The sequence below is a fragment of the Ipomoea nil genome, unplaced genomic scaffold, assembly GCF_001879475.1.
Source record: "Ipomoea nil cultivar Tokyo-kokei standard unplaced genomic scaffold, Asagao_1.1 scaffold1895, whole genome shotgun sequence".
Taxonomy (NCBI): Eukaryota; Viridiplantae; Streptophyta; class Magnoliopsida; order Solanales; family Convolvulaceae; genus Ipomoea; species Ipomoea nil.
In genome coordinates this window covers 1,237,235-1,252,187 of record NW_017618323.1, presented here as the reverse complement: position 1 = coordinate 1,252,187, position 14,953 = coordinate 1,237,235, and the positions used below count along the sequence as shown (strand labels likewise).

The 14,953-nt window shown below is 41.3% G+C and overlaps 1 protein-coding gene across 1 annotated transcript; it reads left to right on the top strand.

The window, feature by feature from the left end:
- The first annotated feature begins 5,242 nt into the window (after window positions 1-5,242).
- LOC109193518 (uncharacterized mitochondrial protein AtMg00310-like) lies at window positions 5,243-5,650 on the top strand. Its single transcript, XM_019344360.1, has one exon. The coding sequence runs from the start codon at window positions 5,243-5,245 to the stop codon at window positions 5,648-5,650; it is 408 nt and encodes a 135-aa protein (XP_019199905.1).
- Window positions 5,651-14,953: the final 9,303 nt, after the last annotated feature.

Below are 14,953 nucleotides of genomic sequence, written 5' to 3'. Positions count from 1 at the left end.
CACTCCTAAGTGTACCATAGACAACCACACGTCCACATGGAAGGAGTTTGTCACACCTGATCCGGATTTTATATGTGTGTGTGTAATGAAATTGTACTATGAATTTTCCAATGAAATAAATATAAAGTTCATAGTAGTAAACCTACTTTACAATATAAATCAACATGTAATCTAAAAATAAATATTTAAACTGAAAACTAAAAATACAATTCAATAACATTGACTAAATGAACATTAATTTAAAATTAAATTTAATAAATAGACCAATATAACCGTATGGGCATACTTGAAGAATAAAAGAGTTTTTTGGCTATGAGATAGTTTGGGTGTGAATGGGTGCCAATCTAAGCAACGATTCTTTGATAGTTGAACTGTGTTTCTCCCTTTTTATCTAAATCCGATGTGGATACGATTACGAGACAAGCACGAATCTTTTGAACTCCGAGTTTGATACGAGTCCAACAAAAAGCCTTGGATATCCCGGTGAATTACTGAAATACCACTATTCCAATTTGCCCATTTCTGCTTATCAATTATCATCATTCCCTGTTTGCAAAAAAGAAATTATCATCAATTCATCAATTCCCTTTGCGTCCGACTTACGGTTTCTGGCCTCGCCTTCTAAGATACGTTATGTGGGTCCCAACTGGGTTTCGCCGTGATTTTTTGACGGAAAGGATAATTAGCGACAAATTTTTATGTGGATCAACAATAAAAGTATATATTTTTAATATGTTAAAGGTATATTATTTGAGTCCCGAATGTATAGTATTTGATAATATATACAAAGTAATATATTTTTAGTATTTAAATAATGTAAATTCAATACACAAATAATGTATTTTATTTTTAATATATTAAAAATGTATATTTTATATATGATATACATAGTTATATAAATCATGATTCAACCTTTTGAAAAAATGATTGATAATTAATTATCTAACCTAACATAATTAAAAATTAAAAATTTGTTAATGTGCGCCATGCGCCCGTGTCAATATATCCGAAGAAAAATTACTATGATTTACATCCTCGCAAACGCTCTGTTGGGTCGGGGTGTGGGGTTGGAGTTTAGCCTTTTTGAAAGAATATATCCGAAGAAAACAATCTACCTGGAAAACTCATCACCCCAACTTTCTTCCCCCGACCCCCGTGCCCCCCCCTTTTTTTTTTTTTTTTTTTTTTTTTTTTACAATAGAGATACCCTAAGATATTCTTATCTTTTCTTTAAATTTTGTTCTAACTTAATTATTTTCTTTTATTTTTTTTACAAATAAAATTAATATATTAAAAATATATCTTTAAAAAACTTCAATTGAGATATCTTAAATGACACTCATTGATATTTTTTTTTTAAAAAAAAAATAAATTTATAGGCATATAAAATTATTAATTTAATGTAATGTTTATGTACACTAAGCTTTGTTTTAATGGATAATATTAGAATAGAATTTAAAAAAAAAAACTCCCTCCCTGGATATTAGGGTTTCCTACCGTACCCCCCTGAGATCTAGGGTTCCGACGAGGTTTTCTTGCGTCCGAACGATCGGACAACAACGAATCAGCGATGGATGTGCATGAGCTCACAGCGACGACTGCGGGAATGAGTTTGGAGGACGAGGAACAGGGCGTGCGTTTTGAAGACGAAGATTACGCTGTTGCGATGCCGCTGCCGGAACGTCGCACATGGACGTTGGTTGGCCGGTTCCTCACGGACTGAATCATGAAGGTGGAAGTGATGAAGCGAGTCATGGCCTCGGCATGGCGGCCACTGATGGGAATTGAGATCACGGACGTTATCCCGAACTTATATCTCTTTACATTCTTTGACGAGGCAGACATGCGTCGGGTATTGGAGGAAGGTCCGTGGGCGTTTGAGAATGCGACGTTTCTTTGCCAGGTATTGAATGATGGGGAGGACCCGACGCAAGTAGTGTTGAACACGGTGGATTTCTGGCTACAGGTTTATGATATTCCATTGGGATACCGGACTATAAAAGTGCTTGAGCGGATCGGGGATTTTGCGGGAGTATACTTGCGGTATGATGAACGTAATTTTGAACGGCCGTGGACTTCATTCTACCGGGTACGTATAACACATGATATTTCAGTTCCATTGAAACGACGTATGAAGATGATTATGCGGGATGGAACGTGGGTCTGGATAAATTTCAAATACGAACGTTTGCATATGTTCTGTTTTTTCTGCGGTGTGATGGGGCATACTGATAAATTCTGTTTAGCTGCTCGTCGTTCGCTATTGTCACCGGATCAATATCTATTTGGGGCGGCTATGAGAGCGGGTGGAAATAATCCGGCAAAGACATTGGGTGATAAATGGTTTAAGATGGGGCAAGAGCGGAGGAAGGAAATTGGGTTTGGTATTGGAGGATACGGTCACGGTGCGACAGGCACGGGGGGGGGGGGGGGGGGATACGGTTGGAATGAGGGGAAGGGTGGCGGTTGGTAATGCTGTGAGGGAGGGTGGTGACGGACAGGTTGGGATGTCGAGGGAGAAGGGGGTAATTGGGGAGGAAGAGGGAGTTAGGGTGGACCCGAAGAGACGTAGAGTGGATGGGGAGGTTGATGGGGGAGTGGAAGTGGGAGTGGGTATCGAGCCAGACAACTTATGTTTGGCGAATTCTGAGGTTGAGGGTGGTAGGGGCTATCGGGTGAGGGAGGGAGTGGTGTTGGAAGAGGATATAGCAATGACCGATGTTCAAAAAAACTTGCAGATGGCGGGTGCTGCAGTGCAGACCCGCCCGACCCAATGAGTACATTGAGCTGGAACTGCCGTGGCTTGGGTAATCCACGGACAGTTCGGGAAATTGAGGACGTAGTGTCCCGCAAGAAACCCGATTTTGTATTTCTGATGGAAACCAAGGTTAACCGAGATCATGCAGAGCGACTTCGGATTAAACTGGGTTTCGAAGGCCTTTTGAATGTGGATAACACTGGATTGAGTGGAGGATTGGCTTTGTTATGGAGAACGAATGAGACTGCAAGAATAATGGGTTACTCTAATAACCACATAGATGTTGAGGTGAGTGTGCCAGGTTTTGATAAGTGGAGGATGACTGGGTTTTATGGATTCTCGAAGCGCCCCCAGAGAAGAGAGTCATGGGATCTTATTCGGTCATTGGCTAGTAGATCGGATCTGCCATGGGTAATTATTGGAGATTTTAATGATCTCTTATATCAGTATGAGAAACGAGGAGGGAATCCCCATCCAGACAGCTTGCTACGGGGTTTTGGAGAAACTATTGAGGAGTGTGGTTTGACACAATTGCCAATGTCTGGATATCCATATACTTGGGAGAAAGGAAAGGGCACGCCCAACTGGATAGAGGAACGATTGGATAAGGTTTTGGCTTCTCAAACCTGGAGGGAGTTGGTGGCTGATGCTAATGTGCAAAATATATTAACCCGGAAGTCAGATCATTCCTTCCTCTTCCTTGGGATTCTCGATCTGCGGGGAAGGAGGGGTGGTCGGAGAAGGGGTTTTCGATTTGAGATGGCATGGCTACATGATGAGGGATGTAGAGAGGTGGTGGAGAAATCATGGGGCGAGGGAAGGAGCAGAGGGTTGCAGGAGTGTGTCACTCTATGTGGTGATCGGTTAACACGCTGGGGTGGAGACCGATTCCATAAGTTTGGTGAGAAAATATTGAATTTACGGAAGGAACAGTTGCGCCTGCGGGGATGTACGGATCCAGTATCCCTAGCCGAGTTCCGGAGACTAGATGAATGTTTGGCTCGTATTGAGTTACAGGAAGATACGTACTGGAGGCAAAGGGCCAAGCAGCATTGGCTTAAGGATGCGGATTTAAACACCAAATTTTACCACAGGTATGCTTCTCATCGAAAGAAAAAGAATTCTATTACTAAAATTATGAATAGTGATGGGGATTGGATTGAGGGGGATGCCATGACGAATGAAATCTTGGATTATTATCGTGGTATTTTTAACTCGAGTACTCCTACTATTGATGATGAGTTCTTTGGGAGTATACAGTCACGTGTAACAGATATACAGAATGAGAGTTTATTGCGCCCTTTTGAGGAGAAGGAGGTTAAAGCAGCACTGTTTTCAATGTATCCTGATAAAGCACCAGGGCCGGATGGTATGAACCCTGGATTTTATCAACACTTTTGGGATGTAGTGGGTTCTGATGTCTCTACTTATATTCTGAATTGTTTGAATACTCGCTCAATACCTGGCAAATTAAATGAAACAAACATTATTTTGATCCCCAAGAAGAAAACCCCGGAAATGGTTTCTGATTATAGGCCAATTGCCTTGAGTAATGTTATTTACAGAGTTATGGCAAAGATAATTACAGCCAGGATGAAGCCACTAATGGAGAGTATTATTTCTGAATCCCAGAGTGCATTTATATCTGGAAGACTAATTACAGATAATATCTTGATAGCGGCGGAAGTTGGCCATTTTTTGAACAGGAAACAATGTGGACTAGCAGGTTGGGGGGCTTTAAAGCTGGATATGGCTAAGGCTTACGATCGTATGGAATGACCGTTTTTGGAAGGGATGCTAAGGGCACTGGGGTTTGATGAAAGATGGATAGAGTTACTAATGATGTGTGTAACCACTGTGTCTTACAGTGTACTGGTAAATGGTTCGACGACTGATCAAATAACCCCGACTCGCGGTTTAAGACAAGGTGATCCCCTGTCACCTTATTTGTTTATTATTTGTGCTGAGGGGCTTTCAATGTTATTACAACAGGCACAAGCAAGAGGGGAGATACATGGATGTAGAGTGGCGAGAGGAGCTCCCTCCATTACCCACCTATTTTTTGCTGATGATAGTCTGCTTTTTTTCAAAGCAAATACTCAAGAGGCGGGTGTGGTGAAACGTTGTTTGTCGGAATATGAGAAGATGTCTGGCCAGGCAGTTAATTATCACAAATCGAACATTTGTTATAGTAAGAATACCCGAAGTGAAATAAGGGAGGAGATTGCTGATATGTTGGGAGTAATGCAGGCTCAGAATTTTGGAAAGTATTTGGGGCTTCCATCATTTGTGGGCAGGAATAGAAAAGTGGCATTCTCATATATTGAAGATAAGATAAGGCAGAGGATAGACTCGTGGAATAAGAAACTTTTGTCACAGGCAGGAAAAGAAGTTTTATTGAAAAGTGTGGCACAGTCAATGCCTACCTTTTCAATGAGCGTTTTTTTACTCCCTATGACTCTGTGCACTGCCATTGAACGAACAATGAATCGATATTGGTGGAGATCGAGAGATGGTCAGGGTATTCATTGGAAAGCTTGGGATAAACTATGTATCCCAAAGGAATATGGAGGATTGAGATTCAAGGAGTTGCGTGCCTTTAACCTTGCAATGTTGGGCAAGCAAGCGTGGCGATTTCTGACACAGCCTAATTCATTGGTTTCAAGAGTTTATAAAGCCAGGTACTATCCCACTAATTCTTTCTTTGAAGCATGCTTGGGAAATAATCCAAGTTTTTGCTGGAGAAGTATTTTGGCAGCACAAGATTTGGTTTGTGGAGGGGTTAGGCGCAGGATTGGGAATGGCAAATCGACCTTGATTTGGGACCATCCATGGCTACAAGATGTGAGTCACCCAAGAATTATAACAGAAAGGCCACCCCAATTGGCATAGGCAAAGGTAATGGGACTGATGGACCAGCAGACAGGAACCTGGGATCAGGAAATACTAACTGATATTTTGAATCCTGAGGATGTAGAGAGGGTTTTAAAAATACCTGTGTCACCCGATTATGAGGATTTGTGGTACTGGTATGGGGACCCAAAAGGAGAATATTCGGTTAAAAGTGGTTATAGAAGGATAGTAGGTGACTACACCCAAACGGTTGGGGCCTTTGATAAATGGAAAATATTATGGAAGCTTAAAGCCCCCCAAAATGGAAAACATTTCTGTGGAGAGCTCTGAATGATATTTTACCCACTACGAAGAACTTACTTATAAAGAGAGTTGATATTGATCCAACATGCGCCATGTGTGGAATTGGGCATGAAGATATTGTGCATTCGTTGATCACATGTGCTTATTCGACAAACATTTGGGCACAATCCCACCTTCCAATCCCCAATTGTATCACAAATATTTTCAGTGATTGGTTCAATGATTTGTTGAATATTTTAGATAATGATGGAATTATTTATGCAGTGGCACTTCTATACTATATTTGGCGGGCAAGGAATGGGGCTGTATGGGAGGCAGCCTTGCCCAGGCCGCAGAAAGTAATTGCAATGGCATCATCAGCTGTGAACGCTTGGAAATTAGCCCATCCTGGTCTGCATTCGCGACACACCTCCACGACGTCACCCGGCCGAGTTGCTACCGTGGTGGATACTCACATGGCTGCAGCAGATTTCTCGGCAACGCCCAACAACATTGCTGCCATGCAGAATACATTACAACCGCCGACGCAAAGCATGGAACTCCGAACTACACGAGATATAAGGAAGCAGTGTTACTTCGATGCGGCATACGACCCACAGACGAACAAAACGGCGGTAGGAGCTATTATTCTAGATTCGCAAGGACATTATATTTCGGCTATGACTGCCCCTATGAGAGACTGTTTTTCACCACTAATGGCGGAGGCCTATGCATGCAAGGAAGTTTTGTCGTGGCTAAGAAGTCGCGAAATAAAGTCTATCGATCTCTTCACGGATTGTTTGGTACTTCAGCAATACCTATCATCTATGACACACTCGTCAAGATCGTACTTGGGATATGCCATTGATAGCTGCAGAACTAGTATATTATCTTTCGATTATTGTTTACTTCATTATGTTCCTAGACTAGATAATTATTTAGCTCATACTTTAGCATCTACTGCTTTATCTCAGTCAGCTACTATGTACTCGGACTACGATCCGCCAGCATCTATTTCTGAATATTTTCAATAAATGCCGTACAGGCTCCTTTCAAAAAAAAAAAGCTTTGTTTTAATGAATATATAGAAAGAACATTATGAACATACTACGTAATGAATGTAAATGTATATGATGTACTTGCAATTTACTGTTTATGTATATTAAGTTTATGTTATTATGATCATATAGAAAAAATATTATGAATATAGTATACAAATTAAATGAATGTTATTAAACATGATGTACCTGTCATATGCACTACTACAGAATTCACATACAACGTCGGGCCTTTAACGTCAGCTATATACATAGCCGACGTTAGAGACTTTTTAATTTTTTTTTATAAAACTTATAACGTCGGCTATTAACTAATAGCCAACATTATAAATAACAAATAAAAAATATAAGAAATAAATATAATACTATATAGCCGACGTCGTAGGGTATTTGGCCATGAGTCGAGAAATCTAAGACTAGGACATTGTACTGATGGTATAAACCCTCACGGGATGAGAATTCAAACTTTCAATTCAGTTACAACTTCCCAGGTTACAAGAGTGTATATCTGAGTATACCTCTAGACACTCCTATCTAATAGGATACTAACTGTAGACTTATTCTAACACAACATATTACAAACTATAGGTTACATCATCATCATCATCATCATCATCATCATCATCATCATCATCATCATCATCATCATCATCATCATCATCATCATCATCATCATCATCATCATCATCATAATAATAATAATAATAATAATAATAATAATAATAATAATAATAATAATAATAATAATAATAATAATAATAATAATAATAATAATAATAATAATAATAATAATAAAATAATAAAATAATAATAATAATAATAATAATAATAATAATAATAATAATAATAATAATAATAATAAATAATAATAATAATAATAATAATAATAATAATAAATAATAATAATAATAATAATAATAATAATAATAATAATAATAATAATAATAATAATAATATAATAATAATAATAATAATAATAATAATAATAATAATAATAATAATAATAATAATAATAATAATAATAATAATAATAATAATAATAATAATAATAATAATAATAATAATAATAATAATAATAATAATAATAATAATAATAATAATAATAATAATAATAATAATAATAATAATAATAATAATAATAATAATAATAATAATAATAATAATAATAATAATAATAATAATAATAATATAATAATAATAATAATAATAATAATAATAATAATAATAATAATAATAATAATAATAATAATAATAATAATAATAATAATAATAATAATAATAATAATAATAATAATAATAATAATAATAATAATAATAATAATAATAATAATAATAATAATAATAATAATAATAATAATAATAATAATAATAATAATAATAATAATAATAATAATAATAATAATAATAATAATAATAATAATAATAAATAATAATAATAATAAAATAATAATAATAATAATAATAATAATAATAATAATAAAATAATAATAATAATAATAATAATAAAATAATAATAATAATAATAAAATAATAATAATAATAATAATAATAATAATAATAATAATAATAATAATAATAATAATAATAATAATAATAATAATAATAATAATAAATAATAATAATAATAATAATAATAATAATAATAATAATAATAATAATAATAATAATAATAATAATAATAAAATAATAATAATAATAAAATAATAATAATAATAATAATAATAATAATAATAATAATAATAATAATACTCACACACGGGAACCTAAGTAGCAAGCATAGCTCGTGTCTAGTTATGTTAGTGATTTATAATCTTCCTCCTTGGTTGTGTATGAAACACAAATATATATTATTGTCCTTGATGATTTCTGGCCCAAAACAACCTGGTAATGATATATATGTCTTTTTGTCACCTTTGATTGATGACTTGAAAAAATTTGTGGGATGAAGTTGTGTTAGTGTTTGATGCATACTGGAAAGAGAATTTTAAGTTGCATGCTATGTTTTTTTGCACAATCAATGACTTTCCAGCTTATGGAAATCTGGCTGAGTATAGTGTCAAAGGGCTTAAGGCATGCCCTATATATATGTGAAGATAATACATGTTATTATCAACTTGTCCATGGTAGAAAGACAGTCTACTTGGGTCACCGGAGGTTTCTTGATAGAGTTCACCCTTATAGGAGATTAAAAATGGCTTTCAATAGGCAACAAGACTATACAGATGCTCCACAACCACTGACTGAGATTGAAGTTTATGAACGTGTAAAAGGTATAAATGTTACTTTTAGTAAAACTCAAAAGCTTAAATCTCAAAGAGATAAGAGGTCAAGAGCTAATGTTGAGATACCTCCAAATGAAAAGAGTCCATGGAAAAAGAAATCTATATTTTTTGATCTTCCATATTGGAAGACATTAGATGTGAGACATAGTATTGATGTGATGCATGTGGAGAAAAATGTGTGTGATAGTCTTGTTGGAACTCTTTTAGATATAAAAGGTAAGACTAAAGATGGACTCAATGCTAGATTAGACTTGATTGAATGAACATACGAGCTACATTAGCTCCACGCCAAGGGGATAAGAAGACATATTTGCCTCCAACTACTCATACTTTATCAAAAAAAGAGAAAATAAGTTTTTGTGAGTGTTTACGTGGAGTCAAGGTACTACAATGGTACTCATCAAATATCAGAACACTTGTGAATATGCAAGATTTAAAATTGGTGGGGTTGAAATCTCAAGATTGGCATGTCTTAATGCATCAACTATTGCCAATGACTGTTAGAGGTATATTGCCAAAAAAGTTGAGATATACTGCCATAGGTATTGATGAGCATTGCGGACGTGTTAGAGCCGTGGGTAGAGCACATGGCTTAGAAAGCTACTTTGGTCATGCAAAATGTCGTCAAAGCCAGATGCTTATACCAGAAGTTAAAGAAATGATTAAAGCTACAGTTGCTGAGGTGTTAGCCAATCAAGAGATGAAAGTGCAAGAGGCGTTAGCCAATCAAAGAGAGGAATTTCAAGCAACCATGCAAGAGATGATGAATGAATTTAGTAGTATGAAGAATCCTACTTCTCAAGCTGTACAAGCAAGGCGGGAAGTTGACATATGTGTAGATGTCGAGTCACACTGTCATTGTGAAAAAGCTAATTCTCCAGACCCTTTTGCTGATTACCGACCGTAAGTAATCATTTATAGCTACTCTTATTATTATTTATTAAAAATATTTTAGCTATTTTTTTGAATATGAATTCATGCAGTTAGGAGCACAATGCGAGTTGTATTTGAAAATCCCGTTAGACGTAAAGTGACAGGTGGGACAGTTTACAAGGCTGAAAGGGTTCACAGGGTACAATTAAATGTAGATCAAGTGAAGGTCAGCGTGGGTGAAATTATTGATCCAAGTGCAAAGGTACCCTTCCCTACCGACGAGGTTCAGCTTTTAGGGGATGCAATGCATAATTTTATTATTTGGCCAAAGAAGTTGGTTGAGTTATATACCCAAGCTGATGAGGTATGTATTTTCTAAATTTTTAGATTTTAAAATAGTATTTAATTTACATTTTAAAAATAGTAATTGTTACTTATATTGAACAGTTAAAAAGAAAGTCCAAAATGACTTATGAATCCGCTTTGCAACAACCTTATGTTGATTTGACTATAGTTGATCCAACTTCTTTTAGTCTTCTATGTCAAAAGGCATATAAAATTGTTCGCAAACTTATCAAAATCTTGTGATAAATATGTGTTGTGGTATTTTGGGCAATGTTGAATATAAGTTATATCTTGAGCCGTTGGAGATTATGCGTTTCTTAAGAATGACGACGTTAGATATTTCTTGTTTGCACTTCTTTATAAGGTAATAATTAAGTTCTTTATTATTATTTGCTTATAATATTTTTCATTTCATCTATTATATTATTAATATATATGATTGGTTGTATTTTTGAATAGGGGTCATTATGACAAATTTGAATTGGCATCAAATACCATATATGGCTTCTTAGATCCATATTGTATTCAACCAAAATTGAATACTATACATGAACAGACAGGGTATATAAACGTCACTGATGGATTTAATTCACCCGGGGTAGCCCGAATTATTAAACCCGGATAAGTATACGCACGAAATAAATAATATGACGCAGAGATATAATAAGGTCAGGACCGTAGGTCGCAGGGACCGTATATTGTATTAATTATCGCTAATAAGCTATTACAAGGTTTGATTAGGACAATAAGGCTAGAAGATAGCAATTCAGGAATCTGTTGTGTTGTGTGTCGTTTAGGACAAGAGGGAGGCTTTTTATATCAGCTCAAACCCCCCAACTGCACCCCTAGGACCGGGGGTAGTTAGATCGGCCCGCTTTGACCGCGTCCCCTCCGGGACCGAGTCCACCATGGACCGACTCGGTAGTGGCTGAGTCCTTGGTGACGAGCTCGGATGTACTGAGCTCGTCCGTGGCCGGGCTCGGCCCAAGGCCGAGATGCTTTGGGCCGACTCGGCCACGGCCCAAGGGATTGGGCCGAGGCTTCTCGGGTCCGTCTCTCCGGGTCGGTTCGTTCCGGGTCCAATATATCCATCACGAGTCCCCCACTCTCTTCGTTGTGATAAGTCGACAATGATAGAGAGTAGACACATTGCGAGCCGACTTCCACGCGATTGCCCCGAGTTGATAATTAGCCGACCTTCTGTGACCGAGCTCACCATGACCGAGGCACCTTGGGCCGAGCACGGGGCCCCACCACTATGCCCCGGGTCTATTCCATACTTCCTTGTTCCGCTTTTCCGGGTCGGTTTGCTCCAATCGTAATATATCCATCATGAGCGAGACTTCTTCTCTTCCGCATTCCTCTTTGGCCGACTTTGGTGTGATTCCATCGCAATCGGGACTTCTTCTCTTCCGCAAGAACACTAAAAAGTCTTGGACTCCCTGTCATAGTGTATGGGACTTTGATTTCTGAGTTCACTTTTGGGCGAGTTCATGAGGTAGTCGTCCTCCTCTTGGGTGAGGTGCCTTGTGTCGAGGCGTCTTAGGCCGAGGTTCGTTAATGAAGGAGAGTAAACACGAGTCGCACTCCATGGGTCCGAGCCCCACACGGCCGACCCCAACGTGGCCGACCCCAACGTGACCGACCCCAACGTGGCCGACCCCAACGTGACGGACGCCAACGTGGCCTACCCCAACGTGACCGACCCCAACGTGGCCGACCCCAACGTGACCGACCCCAACGTGGCCGACCCCAACCACAAGGATTAGACTTGATAGCGGCTTGACTAGCGTCATCCCTTCTTTATCATATGGGTTCCGTCTTCCGCTCCACCACTTTGTACTTTTCCTACCATGCCTCTCCCCCCGGAGGTAGGCACATTTGTGTCTCTCCTCCGGGGGTGGGCACATTTTATGTCTCCCCTTCGGGAGGTGGGCATATTTTATGTCTCCCATCCGGGAGGTGGGCATATCTTATGGCCCCCTCCGGGAGGTGTGTCCTTTTGTACTTTGCTTCGATAAGCATGCTTCCCCTCCCGGAGGTGGGCACATTTTATGTCTCCCATCCGGGAGGTACTTCCTTTTGTCTTTGCTTTGTTAAACATGTTCCCCCTCCCGGAGGTGGGCACCTTTTATGTCTCCCCTCCGAGAGATACTTCCTTTTGTCTTTGCTTTGTTAAACATGCTTCCCCTCCCGGAGGTGGGCACATTTTATGTTTCCCCTCTGGGAGGTGGGCACATTGTATTGACTTGGCGTTTTGAATGGACAATCAGCTCTCCCTAATTGATTCATTTTTTTTTAGCACAATGCCTTATGTTAACCGTTTGAGCCTAGTCCCCCTGGACTAAGCCACCGGGCACCTCCGCCGGGGTTGGTACGCGAGGTCGGACCTCGTGCCCCCTTAGGGTACGTTAGCCGCTTGAGCCTAGTCCTACCGGACTAAGCCACCGGGCTCTTCCGTCGGGGTTGGTACGCGAGGTTGGACCTCGTGCCCCCTTAGGGTAAGTTAGCCGCTCGAGCCTAGTCCTACCGGACTAAGCCACCGGGCTCTTCCGCCGGGGTTGGTACGCGAGGTCAGACCTCGTGCCCCCTTAGGGTGCGATACCCGCATGAGCTAAGTCCTGCCGGACTAAGCCATCGGACTCTCCCGTTGGGGTTGGTACGCGAGGTCGGACCTCGTGCCCCCTTAGGGTGCGCAAGCCGCTTGGCCGAGTCCTGCCGGACTAAGCCACTGAGCTCTTCCGTCGGGGTTGGTACGCGAGGTCGGACCTCGTGCCCCCTTAGGGTGCGCAAGCCGCTTGGGCCGAGTCCTGCCAGACTAAGCCACCGAGCTCTTCCGTCGGGGTTGGTACGCGAGGTCGGACCTCGTGCCCCCTTAGGGTACGCTACCCGCATGAGCCAAGTCCTGCCGGACTAAGCCATCGGACTCTCCCGTCGGGGTTGGTACGCGAGGTCGGACCTTGTGCCCCCTTAGGGTGCACAAGCCGCTTGGGCCGAGTCTTGCCGGACTAAACCACCGAGCTCTTCCGTCGGGGTTGGTACGCGAGGTCGGACCTCATGCCCCCTTAGGGTACGCTACCCGCATGAGCCTTGTCCTGCCGAACTAAGCCATCGGGCTCTCCCGTTGGGGTTGGTACGCGAGGGCGGACCTCGTGCCCCCTTAGGGTACGCTTGGGGAGGTCGGGTGTGTACTCGATTTTTACAACATCGTTGGAGGGACTTGAAACGTCGTTGGAGGGGATGCTCCACCTCTAAAAACGTTGTAGGATGAGACGTCCCACCTCTTGGAAGATCATTGGAGAGGATGGATCACCTCCTGCCACATCTTTGGAGGGAACGGACCCCCCGGTGGACCGGGAAGGACCCTTTGTGGACCTCCTCTATGACTGACACCTAATGTAGCAAGGTGTCATTGGAGGACTTCTTGCAGTGTATATCACGGGGGACTATGTAGGTTATCCCCACCGGCTTGGCTTCGACCTTGTCAAGGGGCAAGCAACCCATAACATGTTCTTCCGTTAGGTAGTGAGTGGGGCGTCCCCCATGTACTACCGTTAGGTAAATGCTAAGGTCGGGGGCGGCACGCACGACCGCAACCATGGGTTAATAAGAACATATGTCAATATTTGAGCTCCTGGGGTTCGGGGGAGCCGGGTGCTCGACCTATCACGCCCCCTCGGGAGGGGCGGGGTAAATGTAGGCACCCCTCGAGAGACGTCGGGGCCAAGCAAGAGGGCTCGGACACCTCTTTGGAGCCCCTCAACGGGGTGGGTGGACAAGGTGGTAGCTTGTTGGGGCGCGACCATCCCCTCTGGGAGCTCGTTCATTCGCTTACGGAGCTGCTCGACCTCGTCACGATTGGTGCTTGGAGCTCGACCATTTGTTTCCCGACCTCTCATCTCGGGAGGCCTACTCGCGTCGCGGCGGAGCTAGGGAACCCGCGGCTTGGCGACCTTCGGGGACATGATTCCTCCGCTTGTAGTGCGTTAGGGGTTGGCCTTGGGCACAACCTATCTCGGGCCGACACACGCATGCCCAGCCTCTTAAAGGCGAGCCTAACATGGGTCGACCTCCCTCTATCACCCTCTCGATGGTGATCTTGGCGGATGTCACCCCCTCCCCGCGTGTCCGATGGTCGGGGTGAGTTGACATCCTCTTCGATTTGAGTGTTGAGTGCCCGAGGTAGCCGGGTGCTTGGACCGGTGCGCCCCTTGAGGGAGGTGGAGGCGGGGTCGGCATCCTTTGTGTGGCCTCCAGACCGTCGTGCGCACCTCCTTGGGGACCCTCTGTGAGGTGAACCAAAGTCGTAGAGGATTGCTAAAGGGTAACCGCCCCCTCCTGTAGCGGGGTGAGATTTTGAGGAGGGGCGATGGAAGCTGGCACCCCACCGCTGCGATGGTTGGTGAGGTGATCTCTCAAGTCCCCGACCTAGTGGAGGCGGCCAGTTGGAGGCTGGGGGCCCCGTTGGGGCCGTTCTCGGTTGCGGCGAGCTGGGTGCCACG